At 37.1% G+C, this 25,872-nt stretch overlaps 2 protein-coding genes across 3 annotated transcripts; one reads left to right on the plus strand and one right to left on the minus strand.

Annotated features, from left to right (window-relative positions):
• Window positions 1–7,658: 7,658 nt before the first annotated feature.
• tril (TLR4 interactor with leucine-rich repeats) lies at window positions 7,659–10,665 on the plus strand. Its single transcript, XM_087295601.2, has one exon. The coding sequence runs from the start codon at window positions 7,916–7,918 to the stop codon at window positions 10,190–10,192; it is 2,277 nt and encodes a 758-aa protein (XP_087151727.2). The 5' UTR covers window positions 7,659–7,915; the 3' UTR covers window positions 10,193–10,665.
• A 3,188-nt stretch (window positions 10,666–13,853) lies between these two features.
• On the minus strand, window positions 13,854–22,391 carry creb5a (cAMP responsive element binding protein 5a). Of its 2 annotated transcripts, XM_087295621.2 has the most exons (11): window positions 22,331–22,391; window positions 21,107–21,179; window positions 20,884–20,977; window positions 19,665–19,768; window positions 19,050–19,243; window positions 18,087–18,144; window positions 17,914–17,994; window positions 16,772–17,080; window positions 16,468–16,689; window positions 15,874–15,973; window positions 13,854–14,435 (listed from the first exon to the last, which is right to left on the minus strand). In XM_087295621.2, the coding sequence occupies exons 2-11, from the start codon at window positions 21,161–21,163 to the stop codon at window positions 14,302–14,304; spliced, it is 1,353 nt and encodes a 450-aa protein (XP_087151747.1). In that variant the 5' UTR covers window positions 21,164–21,179; window positions 22,331–22,391; the 3' UTR covers window positions 13,854–14,301. The 2 variants fall into 2 exon arrangements, with proteins under 2 accessions (XP_087151747.1, XP_087151748.1); XM_087295622.2 differs by lacking the exon at window positions 16,772–17,080.
• Between the last annotated feature and the right edge of the window lie 3,481 nt (window positions 22,392–25,872).

The raw sequence follows: 25,872 nt of genomic DNA on the forward strand, positions 1-25,872 counted from the left end.
TAAAATCCTTTGGTACTTGCCAAAGGGACCCTATACCGAAATCCTGCGGAAAGTATTTGAAATAAATAAAAAATAGGATGGGATACAGTTAAAGTCAGAATTATTAGCCCGTTTATTTATTATTCCCAATTTCTGTTGAACAGAGAGAAGATTTTTCAACACATTTTTATACATAATTATTTTAACAACTAATTTCTAATAACTGATTTATTGGTAACACTTTACTATAAGGTTCATTAGTTAATGCATTTACTAATATGAACTAATCATGAACAACACTTGTACAGCATTTATTAATCATAATTGAACATTTACTAATGCATTATTAACATTCAAGTCCATGCTTGTTAACATTAGTTAATGCACTATGAGTTAACATGATCTAACAATAAACAACTGTATTTTCATTAACTAACATTTATTAACAAGAAATATATACTGTAGTAAATGAATTGTTCAATGTTTGTTCATGTTAGTAAATGCATTACTTAACATTAACTAATGAACCTTATTGTAAAGTGTGACCGATTTATTTTATCTTTGCCATGATGACAGTAAATAATATTTTTCAAGTCACTTTTATACACCTGAAAGGGACATTTAAAGACCTAAATAGGTTAATTAGGTTAACTAGGCAGGTTAGGATAATTAGGCAAGTTATTGTATAACGATTGTTTGCTCTGTAGACGATCTAAAACAATATACAGCTTAAAGGGGCTAATAATTTTGACCTTAAAATGTTTTTATTTTTTTTAATAAAAAACTGATTTTACTTTAGCCAAAATAAAACAAATTTGACTTTCTCCAGAAGAAAAAATAATATCAGACATACTGTAAAAATTTCCTTGCTCTGTTAAACATCATTTGGAAAATGTTTAAAAAAGAAAAAAAAATTAAAAGGGTGCTAAAAATTCTGACCAACTGTATATCAGATGTAATATGATAGGCTGTCTGTAACACCTGGCTTTCATAAAAATAGGATAACCCCGGCACTTTTACCCATAATACTTTGCTGCAGGTTTTTAACACCTTAGAGCAGGGGTCACGAATCTCGTTCCTGGAGGTCCGGTGCCCTGCAGGGTTTAGCTCCAACTTGCCTCAACACACCTTTCAAGTATACCTAGTAAGACCTTGATTAGCTTGTTCTGGTGTGTTTGATCAGGGTTGGAGCTAAAATCTGCAGGACACCAGCCCTCCAGGAACAAGTTTGGTGACCCCTGCCTTAGACAGTGATTTCTTCTGTTTTACTTTACAAGTACCAAACCAACAAATCGATGAAAAGGTTCAAATGAATTCTATGTAGGCCTTATAAAATGCCACCACAGAGTCCTATCAATATTAAACTTAACTAATTTCCACAGACAATAAAGCCTTTGTTGGCCTGTCCTACATAGTCTTTTTGTATTTTTATTAAAATGTAATTTATTAACAATAATAGTACCTATGTACTTAGAACTTTTCACTAATTCAATCTGGTGGTTATCAACCATAGTACCTAAAACTACCGCCACAGGTCGATGCACATCTCCTTCATTTTCTCTGAGTTCAGACGTAGACCAGCCTCTCAACACCAATTTGTAAAACACTCTAAGTCCATGTTCTCCCTCCTTACCAACCAAACCAAAATACATGAACTCTTCGGTACACACTCATACTGAACTGTGACTAGAGAACAAAACTGTTCTTTGTTTTCATGAGGCATTCTAAAGTGACCAAAATCTTTCAATGGCTGGCTGTCCAGATGAAGGCCAAAGAATGACCCAGCCATAGCAAACCTTGTTCCAAAAGCAATTGTAGCAATTGTCAGTCATTTATCAAAAAAAGTCATCTTTACAGTATCACTAACTCATTCAAGTCCCCCCAAAACAATGATTATCCACGAAAGACAAAGGCACACAAATCCAAGACAGTGCAGAGGATAATGCCCCAAAGTAATTCTGTGAAGAAGGCAAGTTTATTAGGGCTCCATGCTAAACATTATACTCACTCACATTCCTTCAGCTTAGTCTCTGATTTATCAGGGGTCGCCACAAAAGAATGAACCACCATTTTCTCTGGCATATGTTTTATGTGGCAGATGCCCTTCCAGCGGCAATCCAGGACTGCATTGTGAACCCCCACTGTGGGAAAACACTCATATACTCTCAAAATTACTTATAAGTTTATCTGATCTCCACTGTAGGTATATGAGGATGCTCTCCTGGTTCATGCATTTTATTTTACAGCATAGTTGTGCTAAACTAAAACACTCTGATTAGCTATTTTTAAACCAACGACTTGGTTCATGAAAACCATCTGCATCAAAGTCTGGCAACATCCCCCCCCCTTTTTTTTTTTTTTTTTTTACATATCCTGCCTTTTCTCATTCTCCATCTGCCTCTGTTTTTTCCCCTCATAGAATCTTTTTCCTTGCTGTTTTTGCTTCTTCCTTCTCTCCTTTCCATATCTCTAGTTCTTTCCATTCCTAGTAATCTATTCAGTTAGGAATAGATTACTCTATAGATTACTACTCTATTCAAAAATTACATTTTTTAAAAATAATGCTGCAAAGTTTCTTTGTTTCTCCACTCAATTGCTTTTTATCAATTGGTGCTCATTTATTTTTTTCAATAAATTAAATCACTTGTGTTTGTGTCAACAATTTTTTTCACCAGCACATGCAGTTTTTGAATCATAGCTTAGTGTGTGTCAGACAACATATTCAGAGAGGACTAGACAGGAAATGGCCCCCAAGGTGTGGGGGATTCTCACGGAAAACACATACATCTGAACACATTTCAGTGTGTAGAAAATATACAAAGATGTCAATGCATATTTCTTTTGCTTTCAAGAATTTTTGTTTCAGATTTTTTTAATTTTTAGAATTACACCTTTTTGTAAAGATGCAATCATCAATTTTTTATCAACACTGCTTGCTTCAGCCCTTCTCCACTCTGAAGGTTTTAAGCGAAACGGAAATATGAAACATCTGCATCTTTTCATCTGACTGAACATTATTTACTATCTTCAAATTAGATTTAGGAAAGTAATGAAAAATTGAGCTATTCCATGATAAATTTTCTTTGACATGCTTTTTCTTTGCAAATACATCACACTTATAAATTAAAGCATTTTGCAATTGAATATAATCTGCCCACGCACCCAAGAGAGTGCACTCCTCAATCCTTCCCATGACCTGGCACATGGCCTGAGACAGAAATTTGGTCTGAAATTCCAGTTCTTTTCTTTTCTATTTTTCTCTCCATGTGTGCTTTTAAACAAGCAGTGGAGTCCAAGATCAAGCCTCATGGGACCTTCAAGGGAAGAATATTTGTTTTCTATCTTATTCATACAGTTGGTAACCATCAGTTTTATCAAATAAAAATAATCAGGTAAAAAAGTAATGAGTATTTAGTATGGGACAACTTATTTAACAAATATTGTTGAAGTGTGTTTGATGGTAGTAAAGTTATTCGTGTTTCAAGTTAAACAACTTGCAGTTTGTAGGACAGTTTGATGTATATTTTATTTGATTTAACATAATATTAACATTGGTAATAAAACTGTAAGGCAGCCATTTCTTTTTTAAAAGTATACAAAATGGCACCCATATGGCTTCTTAAAACCTTTAATTCAATTCATGTTTATTTCTCTAGCGCTTATACATTATAAATTGTGTCAACGCAGCTTAACATCGAAGTTCTAGCAAATTAAAACTGTGTCAGTCCAGTTTTCAAAGTTGAAGTTCAATTTAGTTCAGTTCAGTGTGGTTCAATTTCACTGCTGAGAGTTCAAACACTGTAGAGCAAATCCATCGATGCGCAGCTCCACAAGTCCCAAACCAAGCAAGCCAATGGCGACAGCGGGGAAAAACAAAACTTCACCAATTGACAAAAGTGAAGGAAAAAACTTTGAGAGAAACCAGGCTCAGGCACTACCATTTATCCTTTGGTCAAACTTTCTGTGCAGAGCTGCAGTCTAGGCACTGGATGCTGGAGAACGTTGGAAGTCCATCTTGGGGAAACTGCACATGTGTAGCACTTCCAGTTCTACTAACCCTCTCCAAACTGGAATTGAACCTGCATTTTGGGCATGGGAGGAACTAAGGACACTTAAGACTAGCTTCTAGCACAATGGTCTCAAACTCAATTCCTAGAGGGCCAAAGCTCTGCATAGTTTAGCTCTAACCACCTTCGACTCACAGCTGATTAATAGTCCCTAGTAATCTTGAACACCTTGATTAGTTGGATTAGCTGTGTTTAATTAGGGTTGGAGCAAAACTGTGCAGAGCTGCGCCTTTCAGGAATCTAGCTTGAGACATATGCTCTAGAGTCAGTTGCTAGTGCTGCTCTTAAGGACAGATGAGTGACATTATCTCAAACAGCTCTGACTAGGGCCTTGTCTTAAATAACACATTTGTGCTTAGTCCTTGATTAGATACAAGCCACAGCAGAATAAACTGGCAATTATTGTGTTTTATATATGTTTTATGCGGTGAATGTCCTTCCAGATGTAACCCAGCAGTGGGGAACACCCATAAACTCTTTCGTTCACACAATAATTCACTACAGCCAATTTTGTTTCACCCAATTGACCTATACCACATGTCTTTGGATTTGTGAGGTAAACCGGAGCACACGGAGGAAACCCATGCGAACACGAGGAGAATATGCAAACTCCAGACAGAAATACCTAATGGCCCAGCCAGGACTTGAATTAGCAACCTTCTAGATGTGAGGCCACAGTTCTAACCTAATGACTTAAATTCTGATTTGCTTTCATTGGGTCTGTTCAAACTAAAAGAACCATCAGGGGTATTTGTTACAATTGATGAATGAAATATTTACAACCCGGGCTCATTGTGGAAACGTAGCCCCGCGGACGTTTCTGCGGACCGCGATTTACGCCCCGGGAGGTACGTATTCGAGCGTTTTTTCGTTTGGCGCCCGCGCCGTTCTCGCGCGAAAAGCCTCCGGATCGAAAAAAAAAAAAAATAAGCAAAAGCCCTCGTCTTCGATTTCGACCGCGTTTTCGGATCCCGCCGCGTTCTCGCTCTTATTTTCCGGATTCCGTTTTTCGTCTTACCTAATTTCCGGAACCCGCCGTTCCCCGGACTCGATCCCGGTCGTCGTCCACCGCGGCCGGCTCCGGCTCCTCCTCCTCCGGGGCCTCCGCTCCGCTGACGCAACGCTGTGAGCTAGGCGGACAAACTGATTGCGTCAGGAAAGCCCTCCACTCGGAGGCAAGCCGTCGGCCGGCGAGCGCGAAGAGGAGGGGCGGAGCGGCGCCACACCGCCCCGCAGCGTTCGCTAAAAAAAAAACAAACGCGGCCTTTACGTACCTCCGGCCACGTAAATCGCGGTCTCCAGAAACGTCCACGGGGCTACGTTTCCAGAATATTTAGGTGTTTTTGTACTACTTTGTTTTATAAAGTGAGGTATTTAAATTGCAAGCTGCCTTTAAAGGGCACCTAGGTTACCCCTTTTTTCAGATTTAAAATAAGTCTTTTGCGTCTCCAGAATGTGTCTGTAAAGTTTCAGCTCAAAAACACCCATCAGATTTTTATTATACCTTTTATAAGATTCTATCTTATACCTTTTTAAATCAGGTAGCGGTTTTGTTGTACTGCGCATTTAAGGCTAGTCCTCCCCGCCTACCGTTTCTATGTGCCTTTCTGCATGCCTTAATCTCCTCCCTCGACTGCGTCAGACAACAGACCTCATGTAGCGTTTGTGAGAAATACTACAGTAAGTACTTTACCAATGAGTATTTGTTGTGGAGTTGCAGCAATGAGTCACACATAATATCGTTACAAAGTTCACGCGCACACACACAGATACGCATACACAGCTGCAGACACACACAGACAGACAGTGTGTGCATTTAGCTTTGCACTCTTTTAGCATGCAAATGTGACAAAATACAGGTTACTCTCCACTGCTGTATGAATATCTGTTATGTCAATGTACAAAATAAACCTGATTTAACGTCCACAAACCAGGATTAAAGCGTCAACTTTTATAATTGTTTTCACACGCGGCTGTGCTAATGAAGTAAAGCTGATTGATGATGATTGATGATCCTAGCAAACTGAACAGACCTTTTATTCCCGGTTGCTTTGCACAAGTCCTGTCTTATTGATATGATTATACACATGACTACCGGGACATGTTAATACGCAGCTGTCAATCAATTCGGTGGGCGGGGGGACCGCACTTCTACGTCAAGTTGCGGTCGATCTGAATACTGCTCCAATTGAACCACAGTTTTTATGTTGTTAAATTGAAAAAAAGGACTGGGTGTGTTCATATCACTCCAATATGACGGTCTATATACTACATCTACACATATGTCTGTCCAAACAGATTGAAAAGTAGATTTTTCACTATAGGTGCCCTTTCAAAGTTAGATGTAAGTCATGCAAAAGCCGCTGTAAACAAAGTAATGAAATAATTATTTCATGATTTGGGTGACATGGTGGCTCAATGGTTAGCACTGTCACCTCGCCAGTAAGAAGGTTGCTGGTTCGAGTCCTGGCTGGGCCAGTTACCATTTCTTTGTGGAGTTTGCATGTTCTCCCCATGTTTGTGGGGGCTTCCTCTGGGTGCCCTGGTTTTCCCCACAGTCCAAAGACATGCGCTTTAGGCAGGGATGGATTCAACCAATAAGCAAGGTAACTGGCCACTTAGGGCCCAAGGAAATCTGAGGGCCGCTAAATAAATACCTACAAGTATAAATGATACCTATAAATTATATATAACATTGTTTTCTATAATATTTTGTAAGGTGAGGGTCTACAAATTTTAACTGGAATGTATTTATTACATCTGTGCAAATGTGCCCCCCACCTTCAATCATGGATCAGTCCAGCAGTCAAATCAGTAAAGATTTCGTTTTAAAAACTAAATAGTTCATTTATTATGTTTAGCTGTGAATTCATCTTAAGAAAAAAAATCATTTTGAAAGTTTTACAAGATGCTTTATATGTTATTATTTTCCATTTAGAAAAAAGTAACAAGGGAGATTGAATGAAATAAGAAAGAAAACAGCAAAAATAAAAAAATTAAGGACAAAAGGTGCATTTTGGAACTTTGGGGCCCTGTGGCTGAAATTAATTAGGGCCCCAAAATCACTAAATTCATCCCTGGTTATAGGTGATTGAATAAACTAAATTGGCCACAGTGTATGTGTGCATGTAAGAGTGTATGGATGTTTCCGAGTACTGGTTGCAGCTGGAAGGGCATCCGCTGTGTAAAACATATGCTGGATAAGTTGGCAGTTCATTCCGCTTTGTTGACCACTGATAAATAAAGGAATTGCAAAGGAAAATTAATGAATGAACATATCATGATTCATTATTATTAATGTGCTGTAATAATTAGTTACAATAGACTATACTACAAGGTGGTAAGTACAAATTCACTTCGTTTTAGCTAAAAGAATCGTTTTGGAAGTAAATTAACTCATTGAGGAATTGAATCTAAAATAAAGCTAGATCTGATGCTCGTTTGGAGACAGTGTTCACATCTGGATGGGAGTGGGGAGGGCTGTTCCGTGCCTGAACTCGGAGATCACTACAGTGTGTGTGTGTGTGTGTGTGTGTGTGTGTGTGTGTGTGTGTGTGTGTGTGTGTGTGTGTGTGTGTGTGTGTGTGTGTGTGTGTGTAATCTGCAACAGATGAGTTCTTGGGGGATGAGAGGGTCTGACGGAGGCTAATGTTTCCTCGGCTGAAGCCACATCAGCTCGCAACGGTTGTGCATGGATACCTAAATACAGTCGCTGTGCAATCGTGATCAGTTAGACATAATCTAAATGTCTGCATTCAGTCGACAATGCATTAATGAATCTTCGATTCCTGGCGAGGAAGAATTTGGTGAATCAACAAGATTTGGCGAACAAAGGAATGCGTTAAGCGCCTTGTATTTGCATCACTGGAATGGCATATTTGCTCTCAAACTTATTTTTGTTCGGCAGTGGATTGCTTTTATTCTTCGCCCCTGTTTGCGCCATTTGTCCGGAGCGATGTGATTGCCAGCACGCGCAGCATATCCTGTGCGCAAACCGCGGTCTCCGCGCGGTGCCCAAAGCGCCGCAGGTGGAGCACGCAGAGGATGTGCGGGTTCTCAGTCTCGCGGGAAACTTCATTCACAACATCAGTGCTTTTGACTTCATGCGCTATGGCGACCTAATGAGACTTAATCTCCAGTTTAATCAAATAAGGAGTATACATCCTGAATCATTCAAGAAACTATCCAAACTAGAGGAACTATTTCTAGGAAACAACCTAATATCGACGATACAACCTGGGACTCTACAATCGCTGAAAAAACTCACAATATTATATAGCAATAACAACGAAATCAACGAGTGCATCCCTAAATCATTTACCCATTTAAACAGTTTAGTGAAACTACGACTTGATGGAAATTCGATCGAAGTGTTAAAGGAGTCCGTCTTCGAAGGTTTGCCAAACTTAATGTTTCTCCACTTAGAATCGAACCACCTTCGGCGTATCGACCAGAATGCATTCTTGCGGCTCAGCAAACTGCAGTTTTTAAACCTGTCGGACAATAAACAAACAGAGCTGCAAGATGTTTTTATGTTTTCTGACCTTAAGTCACTCAAAACTCTTCTAATTGCGGGCAACCAAATAAGACACGTTGGAAACCACGTTTTCCAGAGCTTAAAAAAACTATCAAAACTTTCACTGAGCCATAACAAGATATCAAAGCTAGGCAACGAAGCGTTTAAGGGGCTCGGACGCGTGAGGGAGTTTATGATTGACAGGAACGAGCTGACAGAGATTCCTGCTGGTCTGCTGGACCCGCTCGAGCGCATCGAACACCTCGACTTCAGTGACAATCACATATCTCTCGTGGATCAAGGTGCTTTTGGACATCTATCACACCTTAAAATCTTAAAACTGAAAAACAACCGTCTGATGAATCTCTCCGGCAGTATTTTCGCATCAAACGGCGGTTTGTTCCATGTAGAACTGAATGGGAATAACTGGACTTGTGACTGCCGGATGGAGAAACTTAAAAGTTGGATGACACATGCGCATTCTCAGGGAAAGCTCTTGACCGTGTTTGTTCGCTGCCTGCACCCCCCAGTGCTGGCGGGAAAATACTTGGATTATGTCAGCAACTTGCAGCTAAAAAACATGAGTGGCTTTTGTGAGTCAGAACCTCTGTCTCAGCCAATGGAAAGCCGTGGGGCTGTAGTTGAAACACCAGTTTTCAAGGAGGAAAGAGAAAAGCGAGAAAAGCACGATGAAGTAGGGGTCCAAGGGGATCAAGGGGTGCAAGGACCTGGCACAACACTAAAGAGAAAAAAAAAGAGAAAACTTGCCAGCTCAAGACCAAAACCCACAGCTAGGAAGACAGGGAATGGCTCCTTGTCTGATCTGTTTACTACAATGGCCATGTTTTTGGAAGGCCACAATTACAGCACCTTTGCTTTGACCCCACAGGAGCAGTTCAACCTGCCCTTACAAGACCAATCCAAGTATGAAGACTCAAAAACGGCAGGGATCGCTGATGCTTGTCAATTCAACCGTCTCTCCATCTTAAACGTAAGCGTTGAAGACATCACTTCAATTACAGCCACAGTCCGCTGGAGTACAACTCCTGACACTGGACTAGCTCATGGGAAAGAACTTCACTTCAGGGTTTTATTTGACCGTTTCGGCCATGCTTTCCGCTTCCCACGCTATGTTTACACAGATGGATCTGACCGGGCAGTGACCCTCCAAGAGCTCCGCCCAGAGTCCACATACATCACCTGTGTGGAGAGTGTAGTTGATGGGACTTTGTGCAAGGTCGCCCCCAGAGATCATTGCACTGGTTTTGTCACACTTTTGCCCTCTGTGACCACAGAGGTCAACCTACAGCTCATCACAGTAGCAGCCCTGGCGGCAAACGCACTGCTCCTCCTGCTGGTTGGTGGAGTCTGGCTGGGCCGTGTGTTAAAGAGACGGATCAGAAGCAGGAAGTCGTCCGCTCATGCACATGTACGTCACATGTACTCAACCAGGCATCCATTCCGCTCAACAGTGGCCACTACATGCGTCTCTTCTGAATTCAGCGGTTATCAGACCGGCAGACAGCTGGCTGAAGAAGGTGACCTCATCCAGTTCCCCGGCGACCGTTTCTTTGACAACAACCCCACACGAAGAGATGATGATGGCATGATGATTAGATATTCAGACTGAAGGGTGACGTGTGTGAGAAAAAAATATTTTTTTGTCAGTTATGGACAGAAAGTTTAAAACACAGATTTCTAAATATTTTTTACCTTCTTTTTTTAAGCCTCAGCTGCTGGTTGGCAGAATTGCTTGGTTTTGTATTCTGTTAAAGTTTATTATATGTTACTACTTTCCTGTACAGATACTGCAATAATTTGAAGTCAGACATAAATCAAATGAGTTACTGAATCAAAAACGGTTACATTTTAAGGACTTTACATTTTTAATTGTTGCTTTTTTCACGCTTTTCTTTGTAAATGTTAACGATTGTTCGTATCTGTCATTTTTTTATTATTTTATTATATGTATTTGTTTCACCTCTGATCTAACCATATACTTTTTTAGAAAGCCAAATTTGTTTTGGCCATCCTTTCTGGAAAATGTCAAAAACGATACATGAATGTCACCATGTGATGGCGCAATAAACCAATTTTTCACTAGATTAGACTTCAAACCCTTAGTAATATGGCAAGTCGTTTGACATTTAATCTATAACCCGTTCTAGTATCTATTTTCATGTTACTAGTGCTTGTTTTTTAGATACTTTTGTTAGTAAAAATTAGAAATTTAATTATTAGACACTAGTACCTAATAATTAACTACTAGCACATATGGCAAGCCATTTTGACATTGAATCCATAACCCATGATAGTAGTATATATTTACATGTTACTACTGCTTATCTTTAGTCACTAGTACTTATGTTAATAGTGACTAGTAACTATTCTGTTGTTACTAGTAAATTTAAAATTTCTCCTTTGATTTCTGTTGGATCTATCATTGAGATATAAACTATTCAGTTTTGATTAGAATGTATTTCACCTGGGACTAGTACATATTTTTATGTTTTAGTAGTTAATCATTAGATACTAGTACTTATTAATAAGATACTAGTTCCTAAATAAAAGATTCTAGTACTTAAGTATTAGATACTAGTACTTAATCATTAAATTCTATCAATTTAATAGGTACTAGTACTTATTCAGGGTTGCCAGGGTTGGTACTAGGGTTGCCACAGCGGAATGAACCACCAACTTATCCAGCATATGTTTTACCCAGTGGATGCCCTTCCAGCTGCAACCCATCTCTGGGAAACATACACACATACAATAGGGGCAATTTTAGCCTACCCAATTCACCTGTAACTCATGTCTTTGGACTGCGGGGGAAACCAGAGCACCCGGTGGAAACTTATGCGAATGCAGGGAGAACATGCAAACTCCATACAGAAACCCCAACTGACCCAGCCGAGGCTCAAACCAGCAACCTTATTAAATAAATACTAGTACTTAAGGAAAAGATACTAGTACACATTTATTAAATACTAGTACTTGTTTAAAATGTTACTAGTAAAAATCTTTATTTTACAAGTAAAATGTTTAATGTGGGGGGTGCGGGCAGCTGTATGAAACCCAAAAGTTTACTGTCTTAATCACCAGTTTCTAAATGGTCTGTCTTTAAAAGGGACCGTTGCTACACCCCTGCATACTAGTCAATACTAGTCAATGACTTATTACATTCTTATTATTGTTCTGTTGATTTCTATGGGATTTATTACATTTGTTACTAGTAACAACAGAATAGGTACTAATCACTATTAAAAGAAGTACTAGTACCCAATGAATAAGTACTAGTACCTAATGAATAGATACTAGTATCTAATGAATTAGTACTAGTATCTAATACATTCTAGTATATTTTTAATAGGAACTGGTATCTAATGAATGAGTACTAGTATCTAATAAAAAGAACTAGTGTCTAATTAGTAAGCACTAGTATATTTTCAAAAAGCACTAGTATCTAAAGAATAGGCACTAATTAGCACTAGTATCTAATTAATAAGTACTAGTACTAAATAGAAAATATACAAGTATCTTAAAAGTAGGTACTAGTAACATGAAAATAGATCGTACAGGCTATTGATTAAATGTCAAAACGGCTTGCCATAGTAGTAAAGCCTTGATGATAATCCAGGTCATTGAAAGTTTTGGCTGCATTGAATGTTAAAAAATAATCATAAATCAAAAAAAAAAAAAAATAGCCATACTAATACACTAACGGCAGCAGTTGAATCAAAGCAACCTGAAACTGAAAAAGAGATCAGAGCAAACTAAAAGAGATATTAAGTGCTTTTAATCAAAAATGGCCACATTGTGTACAAAAATAGATAAATATTTTGGAAAAACCTGTACATGCATAAAACAGATTAAACCTGTCGAGTTGACTTTTTTTCGTCATAATATCCAGATTGATAATTCCATATTCCACAGAATGTAGCCACACTAAACCTTTAACAAGAGATAATACACATGCTTGCATGTCATTTTGATTGTCACTGAGCCAGTTAGTGTGAAATGATATTTCCTACTGTATTCAGTATACCAGAAGACATTCCTAGTGCCATGAGTGTGTTTAGTAAAACAAGATTTAGCTCTGCTTATATAAAAAGAGTTGCATGTTGTTATCTCAGTTTAACATTCACATGTGATACTATTAGTACTTTCATAGGTAATGTGACACCTGATGATTTACCAAGGGCCTCTGACAATATTTACAGTGAAGACAAACATGTAACAACAGCTTTAGCTGCATCATAAATTTATAAAACTAGAGATTCCTATTTACAATTACAAATTTACATCTGCCCTGATTCAAAGCATTTCACACACCTTGCCATTCATTCCCGGTTTTAGCACACACAGCTCTAAATGAAGCTATCGGACCATTTATGCTGAAAGTGGCCAACAAACCAAAACAAAAGGAATACGTGCACACATACTCTAAGAGTAAAACAAGATGAGTGTCCCTGAGAAAGGTAAGCTATTTAAAAAAGTAACAAGAAGAGTGTAAGAAGACAGAAAAAAAGGGTACGAAGAGAGTGAGAGACGGGTTTGAAAATAAGACAACTAAATTTAGTTGAATCTAAAAGAACTTTTTGTTTTATAGCGCTGTAATAACTCACAGTGCAGCAAGATACGACCACTGGGGACATCCACCTGACCCTTGACTGATTTCCTGAGACGTCAAGGGCCAGATATATAAACAAACTATTATTTTCTTGACCTTAAAGGCCTGTTCACATAAATAATGATAGCTGTAAAAATATATGTAACTTCAAGTATATGTTGTAAACACTAATAGACAATAACATTTTTTATTTAAGAATGTGGGCAGTAGTTGTGTTGTCTGCCCCTTCAACCTGCTTGATTTCTTAAAGGCAGAATAGGTTTTGCTTGCTGCCTATGATTTTATCCCTACTCAGCTGGTAAAAAAGTTATTGTGATTCCAGTAAAATTGTTAATGTGTGTTTTATTCTTATAGATATGATGTGGACTCTAATAGTCATCATATTATTATAATCCTTCATGTGAACAGGCCTTAACTCAGCCTTTCAGAAATACACAGCTGAAGGCAAAATGATCAGCCCTCCAGTGAAATGTTTATTCTTTTTCAAATATTTACAAAGTGATGTTTAACAGAAAATATCTTATTATATATATATATAATAAGAAAATATCTTATATATATATATATATATATATATATATATATATATATATATATATATATATATATATATATATATATATATATATAATAGCCCCTTAAGAGATGACCTCTTTAATTGCCTACAGAGCAAACCACTGTTTTTCCAATGACTTGCCTAATTAGCTTAACTTGCCTAGTTAAACCTATTAAGCCCCTTTAATATTACTTTAATCTGAATACTAATATCTTGAAAAAGTATTAGAAAAATATTATGTTCTGTTACCATGGCAAAGATCAAATAATTTGTTATTATAAATAAATTATTAAAACTTATAAATAACGTCCCTCTATAGAAGAGACCTTGGAAAATATCTGAAAAAGAATTAAAATTTCACACTAATAATTTTGCCTAAAACTGTATGTGTTGCATACATTCCATTTTAGTTATAAACTCAAGTTTGAAAGACTGGATCAAACATATTGCTGTTCATTTTTGCTTCTGCACTGATGAGTATCTGTATGGCTCTATGGGCCCTGAGCAAATGGCTCTGAAGACAGATTGTGTTGTCTGACTATGGAGAATCATGTTATAGCTGTGTGTTGCTAGTTGAGTGTGAGTGTGTGGTGAGGTGGCCACGGGGTAAAGTTGAACTTGTTGAGATGCTGTTGTGTTGGATAGCATGTGAATGGACAGGACTACCTGTTGGGCTGCCTATACCACCTAAAAAATCCAATACAAAGACAAATGATTAAAACATATTTTTTTCAAAACAAATATAATATGCATTATATGTAATAAAACAAACAATATTAATAAATAAACATCACCATCAAAGTGTTAAAAGCCAAATCACTTGTGCTGACCTGTACAAAACATAAAATAACTATTTCCCAAATTTATATAAATGCAATATATTTTATTTATTTTCTACATAAATGTAAGGAATTATTATTATTATTATTATTAGTAGTAGTAGTAGTAGTAGTAGTAGTAATTGATCATATTAAAATTGAGTTATTTTTAAAACTATTATTATTATCAATGATTAATATTTATTTAATAAAAAAGAAAAAATATTTACTGTCGCTTTTAGTCAAATTAATGAATTCTTATTTTAATGCATAAAAATGTTTATTAATTGAAAAAAAATGAAAATGTCAAATGTAATTGGACATTACTATATTTTATCCAGACATTTTTTCTTTAATGACTTTTTTTATTTTATTTATTATTATAATATTGCTTATAAACATTCCTCAAACATTGTTTCATGGTTTTGATTAATATTTTTGTTTAAATATAATTCAACAACATTTTTAAATTATACTATCACTATGTATAACTATACTGTTCAACTACTCATTAATGTAAATTTCTAATCACCCAATCACGTGGCAGCAACTCAATGTATTTAGGCATGTAGACATGGGCTGCATTCGAAACCGCATACTTCCATACTATATAGTACGGTAAAATCAGCATGCAAGCCAAGTAGTCTGAATTCATAGAATTAAAAAATCAGTATGCGAGAAGTACCCGGACGATCGAACTTTGAGGCGGATGGGCTACAGCAGTAGAAGACCACACCAGGTGCCATTCCTGTCAGCTATAAACTAGAAATTGAGGAAAAAGGAAACTGAATCATCTCAGACTGGTTTCTTGAACATGACAATGAGTTCGCTTTACTTAAATGGCCTCCATAATCACCAGATCTCAATCCAATAGAGCACCTTTAGGATGTGGTGGAACAGATTTGCATCATGGATATGCAGCCGACAAATCTCCAGCAACTGTGTGGTGCTATCATGTCAATATGGACCAAAATGTCAGAAGAATATTTACACTCCCTTGTTGAATCTATGCCTAAATGGATTAAGGCAGTTCTGAAGGCAAAAGGGTGTCCAACCCGGTACTAGTAAGGTGTATCTAAAGTGGCTGGTGATTGTATATTATACTATACCATGCTATATATCATTTACAGTGTTAAATAAATATGCCTTAAGTATGCTTCATTTTTGAGCAGTAATAGTTTAATTATCATTATTTTTGGGGTGTAATGTGACTTTTGGGCTGTAATATGATGTGCAAGTTCTTCACAGGTTTTAATGTGATTTGCCCATATACAAAATTATGTGAAAATAAAGTGATTCATACTCACTTTGCGTCTCTCTCTGTCTCACAGATACAGGACAGTCTTTATGTGTAAGAAGAATTTGCTTCAGTTGAGTGACTTCTGTTCTGAGCGATGTCACCTCATTCTAAGAGAAGAACAGAGCAGCAAACAAATGAAACTCAAGACTGTTTAATGTGCTGCATTTTAAGAGGCATCACATTTTACGCATTTTTTCTTTACTGTACAAATGTAAATCAACTAATTAATAATTAGTTAGCTAATAATTAACTAAGCACTAATTTTTAAAAAATAAAAATGGCTGATTTTGTCTTACAGTATGTGTACTTAATGCATACTTATAATGTACTTACCAAATAAAGTACTGTTATATAAGGTAATTTTACAGGTTAATGTTAGGTTGTGATTATGACTAGGGTAGGAGCATAGTGTGTAAATGTAAGATAGGACAGTAACATAAAGTGCTAGTATAAGCACTAAAGTTTTTTGTAGATTTATTCCACAGCTGTATATTAAATAGCAACTAAAATACTTCTAAACATTCACATTAGCATAAGTATTATTTCAGAATGAAGTTCAACAATGCAAAGTTAAATATTTCTGGCTTATTATCCCATCTACCTGTAGCTGCAAGTTTGTGTGTGTAAGTTCCTCAGCCTTCCTCTCCAACGACGACACCCAGACTTTTCTTTTCTGTCTGCACCGTGTAGCAGCAGCTCTGTTTCTCTCCAGAAACTTCCTCCTGCGTTCATCCGGGTCGTCTTCTGCTGTCCGTCGGCGTCTGCCTGTGGCCGGCTGTGGAGGAGACTGTGGGCAATGGCTCTGTTTTGGTGTGGAAGACATCTATGATACACAAATGTTATATTAAATATTACAACAGATCAACACAAACTCTAAAAGTGAGATTTGCCGCAAAAATCTCAACCTGTATAGGTATTGGCTGATGTGAAAGGGGAGGGGCGTTCTGATGGGAGGGGCCAAGAGGCAAGTGCGAGGGTGTGGAGTGGTGGGCGTGGCTGTGATGTGATTGGTCTTGGCTTTGATGCTGATGTGCGAGCCTTTGTGGTGATTGGCTGTGGCAGTGCTGCTGGTATGATGCGTGATGATGAGATGCAGATTGTAAATGCGACAATGGGTGAGGTTGTGATGGCATCATCTCCATCATGTGGCAAAGAGGATTCTGACTGCCGTTGGAAACTGCAGGTTGGCTGTGGGCTGGTATGACCTTTGACCGCTGAAGAGATGGGGAGAAATGGGTCAGAATGGCTCCTGAGGTTACTGTTAACATCACTGACATGCAACACTGCATGGATTATGCATGCTATTTAATAGGACAATTCCTCCAGCAAGATTTGTTTTACCAGCTATTGCAGGCAAGCATGTGTTTTTAATTTCACAGGATTCTTGTGTGTGGTGATTGTTTGCAATGGTAAGATTACTTGGCACTAAGTATTTCAAAACACAGAATCTACAAAGACGCCTTTGAAAAGTCAGATGATAACCAGGTCAAGCCGAACCCTTTGAAATTCAATCTTCTCCACTTTCTGAAGAGAGTCAGCGCATGAATATATATGTGTGTGTGTGTGTGTGTGTGTGTGTGTGTGTGTACTCGTTTTGGTAGTTTACAAGGATAGTTTTTTGTTTATTGACATGAGTATGACCTAGCTGTACTATATTATGGTGGTTTATGAGGACATGCCTTGTGTCCTTGTAATTCTAAATGCTTATAAATGATATTTAAGTCTTTTGACATTCAAATTTTGCCTAAGGTTTCCTGTGAGGGCTATGTTTATCTCTAGAGGTAAATTTTTATTCTATAAAATACATTAAGCCTGTAGAGAGTCCTCATAAACCACCAATACCAACAAAAGTGTGTGTTTGAATGAAGCTTTTTTTTTAACAAGCAGGACTAAAACATTGCATGTGTTTGAATTAGATAACTCAGTCAAGAAGTCTACATTAGTTACCAAGTACTGTGTCATTATAACCCATGTCTGGCTTGTTCTGTTTCTATAGAGACATCATAATCCTGTAACTATGGAGTCACATCATTAGATGGGACTGTACCTGAACGGAGGAGCATGAGCCAGAGTGGGCGGGTCCTGGTATGCCAATAATACTGGAGTTCATTGACATCTGTGACTCCATCTGTCGTTTAAATTATATTTTCAGTTATTGTGATGCATAATAAGGAACAGATGTATAATTTCAATAATTATTAGTCTTCACTTTATACTTACATTCATGTTTGATTTGACAGTGTTTGTCTGTCTGCTGTGTAGACAACTGGGTGCAGATCTGTAATGAGCCAAAAGGGCCTAGATGAGTAGTTAGCAAAATCTTAAAATGAATCTAAAAAAACAAATAATTTATTTACTTACTGGAAAGAAGTTTAGAATGTCAGAGACTTACAAATTATTGAATTTAATAGTAAAGGGCAAAATAGTGTAAAATATTTTAAGGGGAAACATTAATTTGCATTTTATAAACATTTTTACACCGAGATGTTAAGCTGGCAATTTTTTTTAAAATAAGCAATACTGCTTTAACATCCTTTTCTTGACATGTTTTTAGGTGTGAGGACAGAACAACTTATCACTCACATGAGATCAACCAATCTGCTTGTTAAGCCTGATATTATATTTTCAGGTCCAAACGCCTAATCTCAGATGTTCTAGGACCTGAAAGCAGTATTCTATAACTTAAGAACCACTTTCTGTGAGGGTCCATATATTAAAATCCCTGGAATTTTCTTAATTTATTTATTATTTATTCATTGCCACAACAGTAACATAACTATTTCATGGCAAAATGGATATACATAAACATATTGCATGATAAAAACAAATACGTATAACAATAAAAAGTTATAAATATATAAAATATAAATAAAATAAAATTCACACAAAAATATATTCAAAGGTAAATAAAATTTTCAGTTAAATTTTTGATAAATTATTTAAGATTCTTACTGGTGGTTCCCTGGAATTTAAGACTATTAATTTATAATCACGTTTTTGAAATTAAGCTACCCCATATATTGAGGTCTCTCAAAGGAAATATATTATTGAGAAAGTGAAAGTAAGAAATATATATTTTTTTACATTTGCTTGTTTGATATTAGTTTAAGTTATCTGGGCCCCCTTTTTGAGAACCACTGATATAATAATATTCCTGGTACAGTATATTTTGGTGACACTCACTGCTTATTTGAACTGGAGTATGTGGCAGTGCATTGAGACTGACACTGTGAGCTGTGCGTCTGGAGCTGGTTCTGGTTCAGATGGGCCAGTGCACACGACTGCTGTTGCTGAGGCTGAAACTGCTGATGTTGACCTTGCTCAGGTTGTGTTTCGGTGTGAGGCTGCCTCTGAGCTGACGTCTGTGCAGAAAAGTTCTAAAAAGAGGAAAAGAGCACACTTAATTTTTAAGGTCTGTTTGTTGAATTTAAGTTACATTGCATCTACATGCCAACTAGTTCTCATCAGATAATAAGTTAGGTTGAGGTTAGGGTTAGTGTAAGTCAGTTCAATGATCAAGTTAAACTTATAGTCAGTTAAATGTCTGTTAAAGGAGCAGTTTCAACTTTTTTTGCCACTCTGCCCTTCTATAGAGATCTGTATATGAGAACTGTTTTAATACCTTTAATTCTTAGTACATTCCACATATTATGGACATACACACATATGCAAATATGGAATTAAATGTAAAACTTAACTAGCTTAAAGACTTCTATTTGTGGTAAAGACTGTTAAGCAAATTAATATATTATTCATTTGAACATGTGTGTGAGATTTGAAACATGAACTTCCTCTCACCGGTTTGGTCTGCTCTTCCGTCTGAGACTGGTTAAGCTCCAGGTCAGTAAAGAGGCCCACTTCCTCACAGTCCCGTAAGAAACGAGTTGGTGTTGGAGTCTGATCTATAGATGAACAAAGAGTACATATATGTCAAATCACAAATGCAAAGAGAATGCCACACATAAAAATGTCACTGGCAATAAATAAAGGAAGTCAATACGATAGGGATTTTTATTAATTAGAACAAGGTGAGTTCATTTATAAAGTACATTTATATCAGAAAAAAAATAATAATAAATTAAAAAAATATATAGAAAAATATCTATATTTTCAGGCAATAATTTTTTTCAATATATTCACAAATAAGAAACAAAGAATGCATAAATCTGATTATACCATCTCATACACAGTATACATGAATAAATATTGTATTATTATATTGTTTTATAGATAGGTGTATGCTACATACAATATTATAAATAATGCATTTTTATAACAGGGTTATCTATGTATCTCTAGAATTATTTTGAGGTGGTATGGTGTTTATAATATATATTGAATATTTAAATATGTCATACACTACATGTAAACATAGGAGGCATGTCATAGGGTCATAGAACAAAATAAAGTAGATCAATATCAAGTAACTTCCAGGCCTTCTAAACAAATGTAGAAAAGCTAGCCTTCTTCTCAATGTCATAAGCGAAACATGTCAGAAGTACTCTCGTGACATGCTGAAAAAATGGTAAAAATTAACCCTATGTCATAAACATGAGCCTGATTTTGCTCTCGCTGTTTTGGTAATTTAGAGGTAGTCTAAACCAAACGCTTTTTTCTAGACTACCATGAAAGAGGTCAGAAGGTAAAGCCCTTCTTTTGTTTTTTATGTAAATGTTTCTGCCGCTCCAGTGATGGCTCACAGACCCCAAAGGTTAAGGGTCAGGCTGATGTTTATATGTCAGACATTGAGTTTCCAGGGTAACAGACATTGTCTAAATCCTAAATTAAAGGAGATGGAGAACATGACCTATCATGACACTCAAACACATATTCTCTTTTCCCAGGCTCTTATATTTCTGACCCACAGAATTTAGATTGACACTGTCTGATTCTGACAATCCTAATATAACATTGATTATAAAATACCATTTCAGTGTGTAATTATGTGTGTGTGTGTGTGTGTGTGTGTGTGTGTGTGTGTGTGTGTGTGTGTGTGTGTGTGTGTGTGTGTGTTTACCTGAAAGCATACTGTCACACTTAATAGAAGGGAATTTAAGCGTCATCTCATGTTTGTGTCTGTGGATGATTAGGTGGTCTTCTCTTTGGAAGCTCTATAAGAATCAGAAACAAAATTGATGTAGAAATAAATGTTAAAAAATTATTTAGAAGTATTAAACTATGAATCAATTATAGCTTGCAAAAATGACAATCCGCAGCAAAACAGGACATCTGTCACTCACCTGCGAGCATCCAGGAGCAATGCACACAAATGGCCTGTCCTGATCAACATTCATCATCTGAGATGTAAAAGACCTAATAAAAATACACATACAAACACATGCGCAGTGGAGATGACATTATGAAGTGCTCATGACAAGCAGCCAGATATAAATGACACCTACATATATTGTCTGTCTGTCTGCCTGTCTAAATAGATAAATAGACAGAGACTTTATGAACCCTTTTTAATGCCAGACTGACAGACAGACAGACAGACAGATAGATAGATAGATAGATAGATAGATAGATAGATAGATAGATAGATAGATAGATAGATAGATAGATAGATAGATAGATAGAATCTAATTACTGAAACTATTTGTATTGCTTTCAGTTCTCCATATTTTGTTCACATTTCCCTATAAATGAATTGTCTTCTGTGTACAGTGCGTGCTCTCTGTATATGATAAGTACCTTATAAAACGCATGCTTCTAGCCCGGTTACTCATAAAGTGATCATTCCTCTAGTTATGACATCATCGTTTAGTTGAGCCGGGCAAGAGTTTGAATTGGCAAGACGGGTCTACGGTGCTAATGCCAAGCGTCTAACTGGCCTGCAGAATGACGTAATGGCGAAACCAGAGGATTCACGCGGTGTCACGAATATTACAAACCCAAACAACCAAGAGCAGACATCTCACCAGCGGCAGATATGTTAATTTAGCAGAAAAAAACACAGTAAAGTTGGCTGATTCACCCTGAAGTATATCTGTCGGCAGGTGTCATCCACGGTTTGATTAAACACAAAGCGAATGCAAATACTTTCTTCCTCTAAACATGCACATGTGTTTGATTATAACCGTTAAATCGTGTTCGATTTAACGTAAAATTCGAATAGGCTTCGAACCGCTAACTGTCCAACATTCGCTCCGGTTGCTGACAAGTTTGTTTACACTCTTTACTAAAGATTTGCAAAGACGACAGTTTTCAGTCAGAACCTTTTTTATATGAATATTGTTATCGCCTGTTTATTCGGCGGTGTCACACCCCCTCAAACAAACATTCTAACAGTTTGCGCCCATCTCAGTGGAAACCGGCACTTTGACATAACTTGACAGTAAAACAACAACAACCGCATCAAAAACCCACAAAACACTGTACAAAACAAGTAAACTGTTTGCGCTGTAAATCAGGTGTTTAATTATATTCAAAAGACTGACTGTAAAACAGTAACACTAACTTACCTAAACGCACGCAGACTGAGACAAGCAACGCTCCTCGCGCTGGGACGAAGCACGCTGAAGTGAAACGCGATTACAATATGATCTATTTACAGAAGCATTACATCACCTTGTGGTGACGTCACGTGGGATTCCTGAACTTCTAAATCATTGCGGTCCGCTTTTTAAAAAGAGGAGGTGCTTTCAGACTCCGCGCACCCGCCCACCGGAGGATGTAGCGGGCGTCCGATGCGGACATTGGAGCGTTGAGGGAGAAAAAAGGAAGGGGAGGCGCTTTACTGCGTGCGTGCTGCGCCAACAGCTGTCTGGAGCTGTGCGCGGGACGGTCCCGATTAACGTATGTGTGTGTGTGTGTGTGTGTGTGTGTGTGTGTGTGTGTGTGTGTGTGTGTGTGTGTGTGTGTGTGTGTGTGTGTGTGTGTGTGTGTGTGTGTGTGTGTGTGTGTGTGTGTGTGATAAAGAGAAGAGAGCGGGCATGTATGAGCGCGTTAACTGCTGGCTTAACCCGTATATCCAAATGATTACCAGACGTTTGTTTTTTCCGACGGCCAACCAAATAAAACACGTATTTCTTTCCTTTTGTGGTTACAGTACCAGTGGAAAACAGTAAGATACAACTGGTCAGTTACTCAGTATGAGAAGAAAACTGCAACCTTCAAGTAGCCTAAACTTATAATATTTATTTATTTATTTATTTATTTATTTTTTATTTCACTTTCAATTGATTTTATTGCCACTTTATTGAAGATTTGGACTTTTAATATGATTTAAAAAAATTTTTGAGAGTAAGTTAAGTTTTAATATTTATTTTTTTAAATAATAGCTTATATATTTTAAATATTTACAGAGGCCTAATATTGTAAACACACTTGGTAATGTTGGTAAGTGTTGATAATTAACTTTTAATCAAATGCATCTACTATACCGCTGTACTTTAAACACTTTAGACTCTTTTTAGAAACCTAAATGGAATACATTTTGTTTGGAGTGACTAAATATTTATGCTTTGTTACTTGTTTCAAGAATGTTTTGTTTAATCATCGTGTAAAACCACTGATGTCATGATTTGAAATGTATGACAGAATGTGGATACTTTCAGATTGTGTTAAAACTAAGGGGTGTGTCTGATGTTTCAGAACAACGTGGTCCTTTTGTGGTCATCGCAAGGGAAAGAGTGCAAGAAAACACACAAGTGGGAGGGAGGAAAATACAGTGTGAATCATTAGCCTGCTCTAACTCAGAATGCTAGTAGCTGTTTCCCCAGCAACACCACAAAACAGGAAGTGGTAATGATGTCACATCAAGCCCCAGCCTTAGCTGACTCCTACATCTTTGAGTATGAATCATTCACACACAGAGACAATGCAGCAGAGGGCATGCATCCACAGGCCTCATGACATCATCCATGTTTCTCCAATGATATAATTCAACTTAAAAAGGAACTGTCAGGTTCACCTTTTGTTTCACCATTCTATTATAATCTATAAAATTATAAATTCATGTTTTATTCAAAGTGACTTACAAAAGAGAAACTTAAAGCATTTTGTTACAGATAACAGTAATTAAACAAAATGTAAGGTGGTGCAGTGGTTAGCACTGTCGCCTCACAGCAAGAAGTTAGCTGGTTCATGCCCCAGCTGGGCCAGTTGCCATTTCTGTGTGGAGTTTGCATGTTCTCCCCATGTTGCGTTGGTTTCCTTCGGGCGCTCCAGTTTCTCCCACAGTCCAAAGACATGCAGTACAGGTGAATTGAAAAAACTAAATTGGCTGTAGTGTATGTGTGTAAATGTGCAACTGTACAGGTGTTTCCCAGAACTGGCTAGCAGCTGGAAGGGCATCCGCTATGTAAAACATATGCTGGATAAGTTGGCGATTCATTCTGCTTTGGCCACCCCTGCTGAATAAAGGGACTAAGCCGAAGCAAAATTAATGATTGAAAACATAATGCATTTTGACTGATTTCACAAGGACATTGTTCTCTTTTGGATGAGAATATGGAATTTGTACACACAGAAATCCATAGACCTTTTCAAATAAATTGTTATCATTAAGTCTATATATTTACTTATGTAAATGTGTGTAAATGCATACATATTCAGTTTTTTTAATAATCGTTTTTAGGGGTTTTCATCTTTATTTTGATAGGACAGTGGAGAGTTATAGAGAGGAAAGTATGGAGAGGAGAGATAGGGGAAGGATCGGCATAGGACCTCAAGCCGGTAAACGAACTTGGGTCACCGTGAGCACCTCAGTGCAATGAGTCGACTCACTAAAATAATAAATTGGACAGGCAGATTAAACCTTTTATTTGGACACATTTTTAAAGCTTAGTAAAGTTCTCAAGTTGTGAGAAAAACTACAGTAAAATCTTTCCCAGTGATTATTTGATGTATTTTTTTGTGGAGTTAATGAGTTAAGGAGAATGATGAGACACACACAACGTCATTACAAAGTTGACAGACAGATACACACACAATGCTCGCATTTAATTTTGCACTGTTGTTGCATGCAAATGTGACAGGATACAGGTTAATATCCACTGCTGTATGGATATCCGTTATGTTGATGTACAAAGTAAACCTGATTTAATGTCCTCAAACCAGGATTGAAACATCTTGTTATTTTTGTACTGATACGTGGCTGCGGTGATAAGTACAGCTGAAGTTAATTGGTGTAATACATTACAAACATGAACTGTTTAAAACTTGTAAAACTCATTCTTGATCAGATTTGATAATAATTGATCATCACAGCGAGCTGAACAGATTTTTAAAATCCAGTTGCTTTGTGCTTGTGTTGTGGCTGTCAATCAATTCATTGGGTGAGTAAACCACACCCTTACATCAAGTTGCGGTGGGCCTCAAAACGGGAGGGATTTGGATCCTATTGTCTTTATATCATCCCAATTAGACTGTAGACACACTATACCTACACACAGTTCTGTCCAAACAGCTTCCAAAATATAATTTTCATCATAGGTTTTTCAATAATTCACCTAAATGCAATTTTGTCATACTAAAGGTTGCGGCAAATTCCTAGAGGAAGATTGACTTACAACAGGTGAGATTCACCAAATATATCCCATCATATGTATACAGTAAACAAATATTTTAGCAACAGCAGACAGATAATCTTGAAAGATTTCAATAAATTCATATTTTAAAGTTTAATGATAAGCTAATATTTCAAAGGCTTTATTTTTGTTTTCTTCATAGAATCACATCAAGCAGTGCGGGGCATTTGCTGTTGGAGCTACAAGTTTCACTACATTTCACAACAACTAATCGGCGAACACTAAAAGCTGAAGCACTACCATCACACAAGTAATGGTTTGTAGGTAAATAACATTTGGTATACCCATGTTGTGTTTATGTATTTCAGCTTCAGTGTTTTAGATGTTGTAATATAAATAAATAAATGTAACAACTTTGATGTTAGGCATTTTTATACAGGACACAGATTTCAAAGAAGAGCTGAGCAGAGGGATGACCCCTGCAATCATCACAGTGATGGAAGATGTGACATACCACTTTCATGTGACTCAAG

The sequence above is a fragment of the Danio rerio genome, chromosome 19, assembly GCF_052040795.2.
Source record: "Danio rerio strain M-AB ecotype USA chromosome 19, GRCz13ab, whole genome shotgun sequence".
Lineage (NCBI taxonomy): Eukaryota > Metazoa > Chordata > Actinopteri > Cypriniformes > Danionidae > Danio > Danio rerio.

Bases quoted from the DNA above. Each gene is read 5' to 3' on its own strand.
- tril (XM_087295601.2), top strand. From the start codon at position 7,916: ATGGCATATTTGCTCTCAAACTTATTTTTGTTCGGCAGTGGATTGCTT.
- creb5a (XM_087295621.2), bottom strand. From the start codon at position 21,163: ATGATGAATGTTGATCAGGACAGGCCATTTGTGTGCATTGCTCCTGGA. The intron at 19,244-19,664 runs GTGAGAGGAAGT...TCCTCTTTTTAG, and splicing joins CGGAAGAGCAGACCAAACCG to AACTTTTCTGCACAGACGTC. The intron at 14,436-15,873 runs GTGAGTATGAAT...TGGATTTTTTAG, and splicing joins GAGACAGAGAGAGACGCAAA to GTGGTATAGGCAGCCCAACA.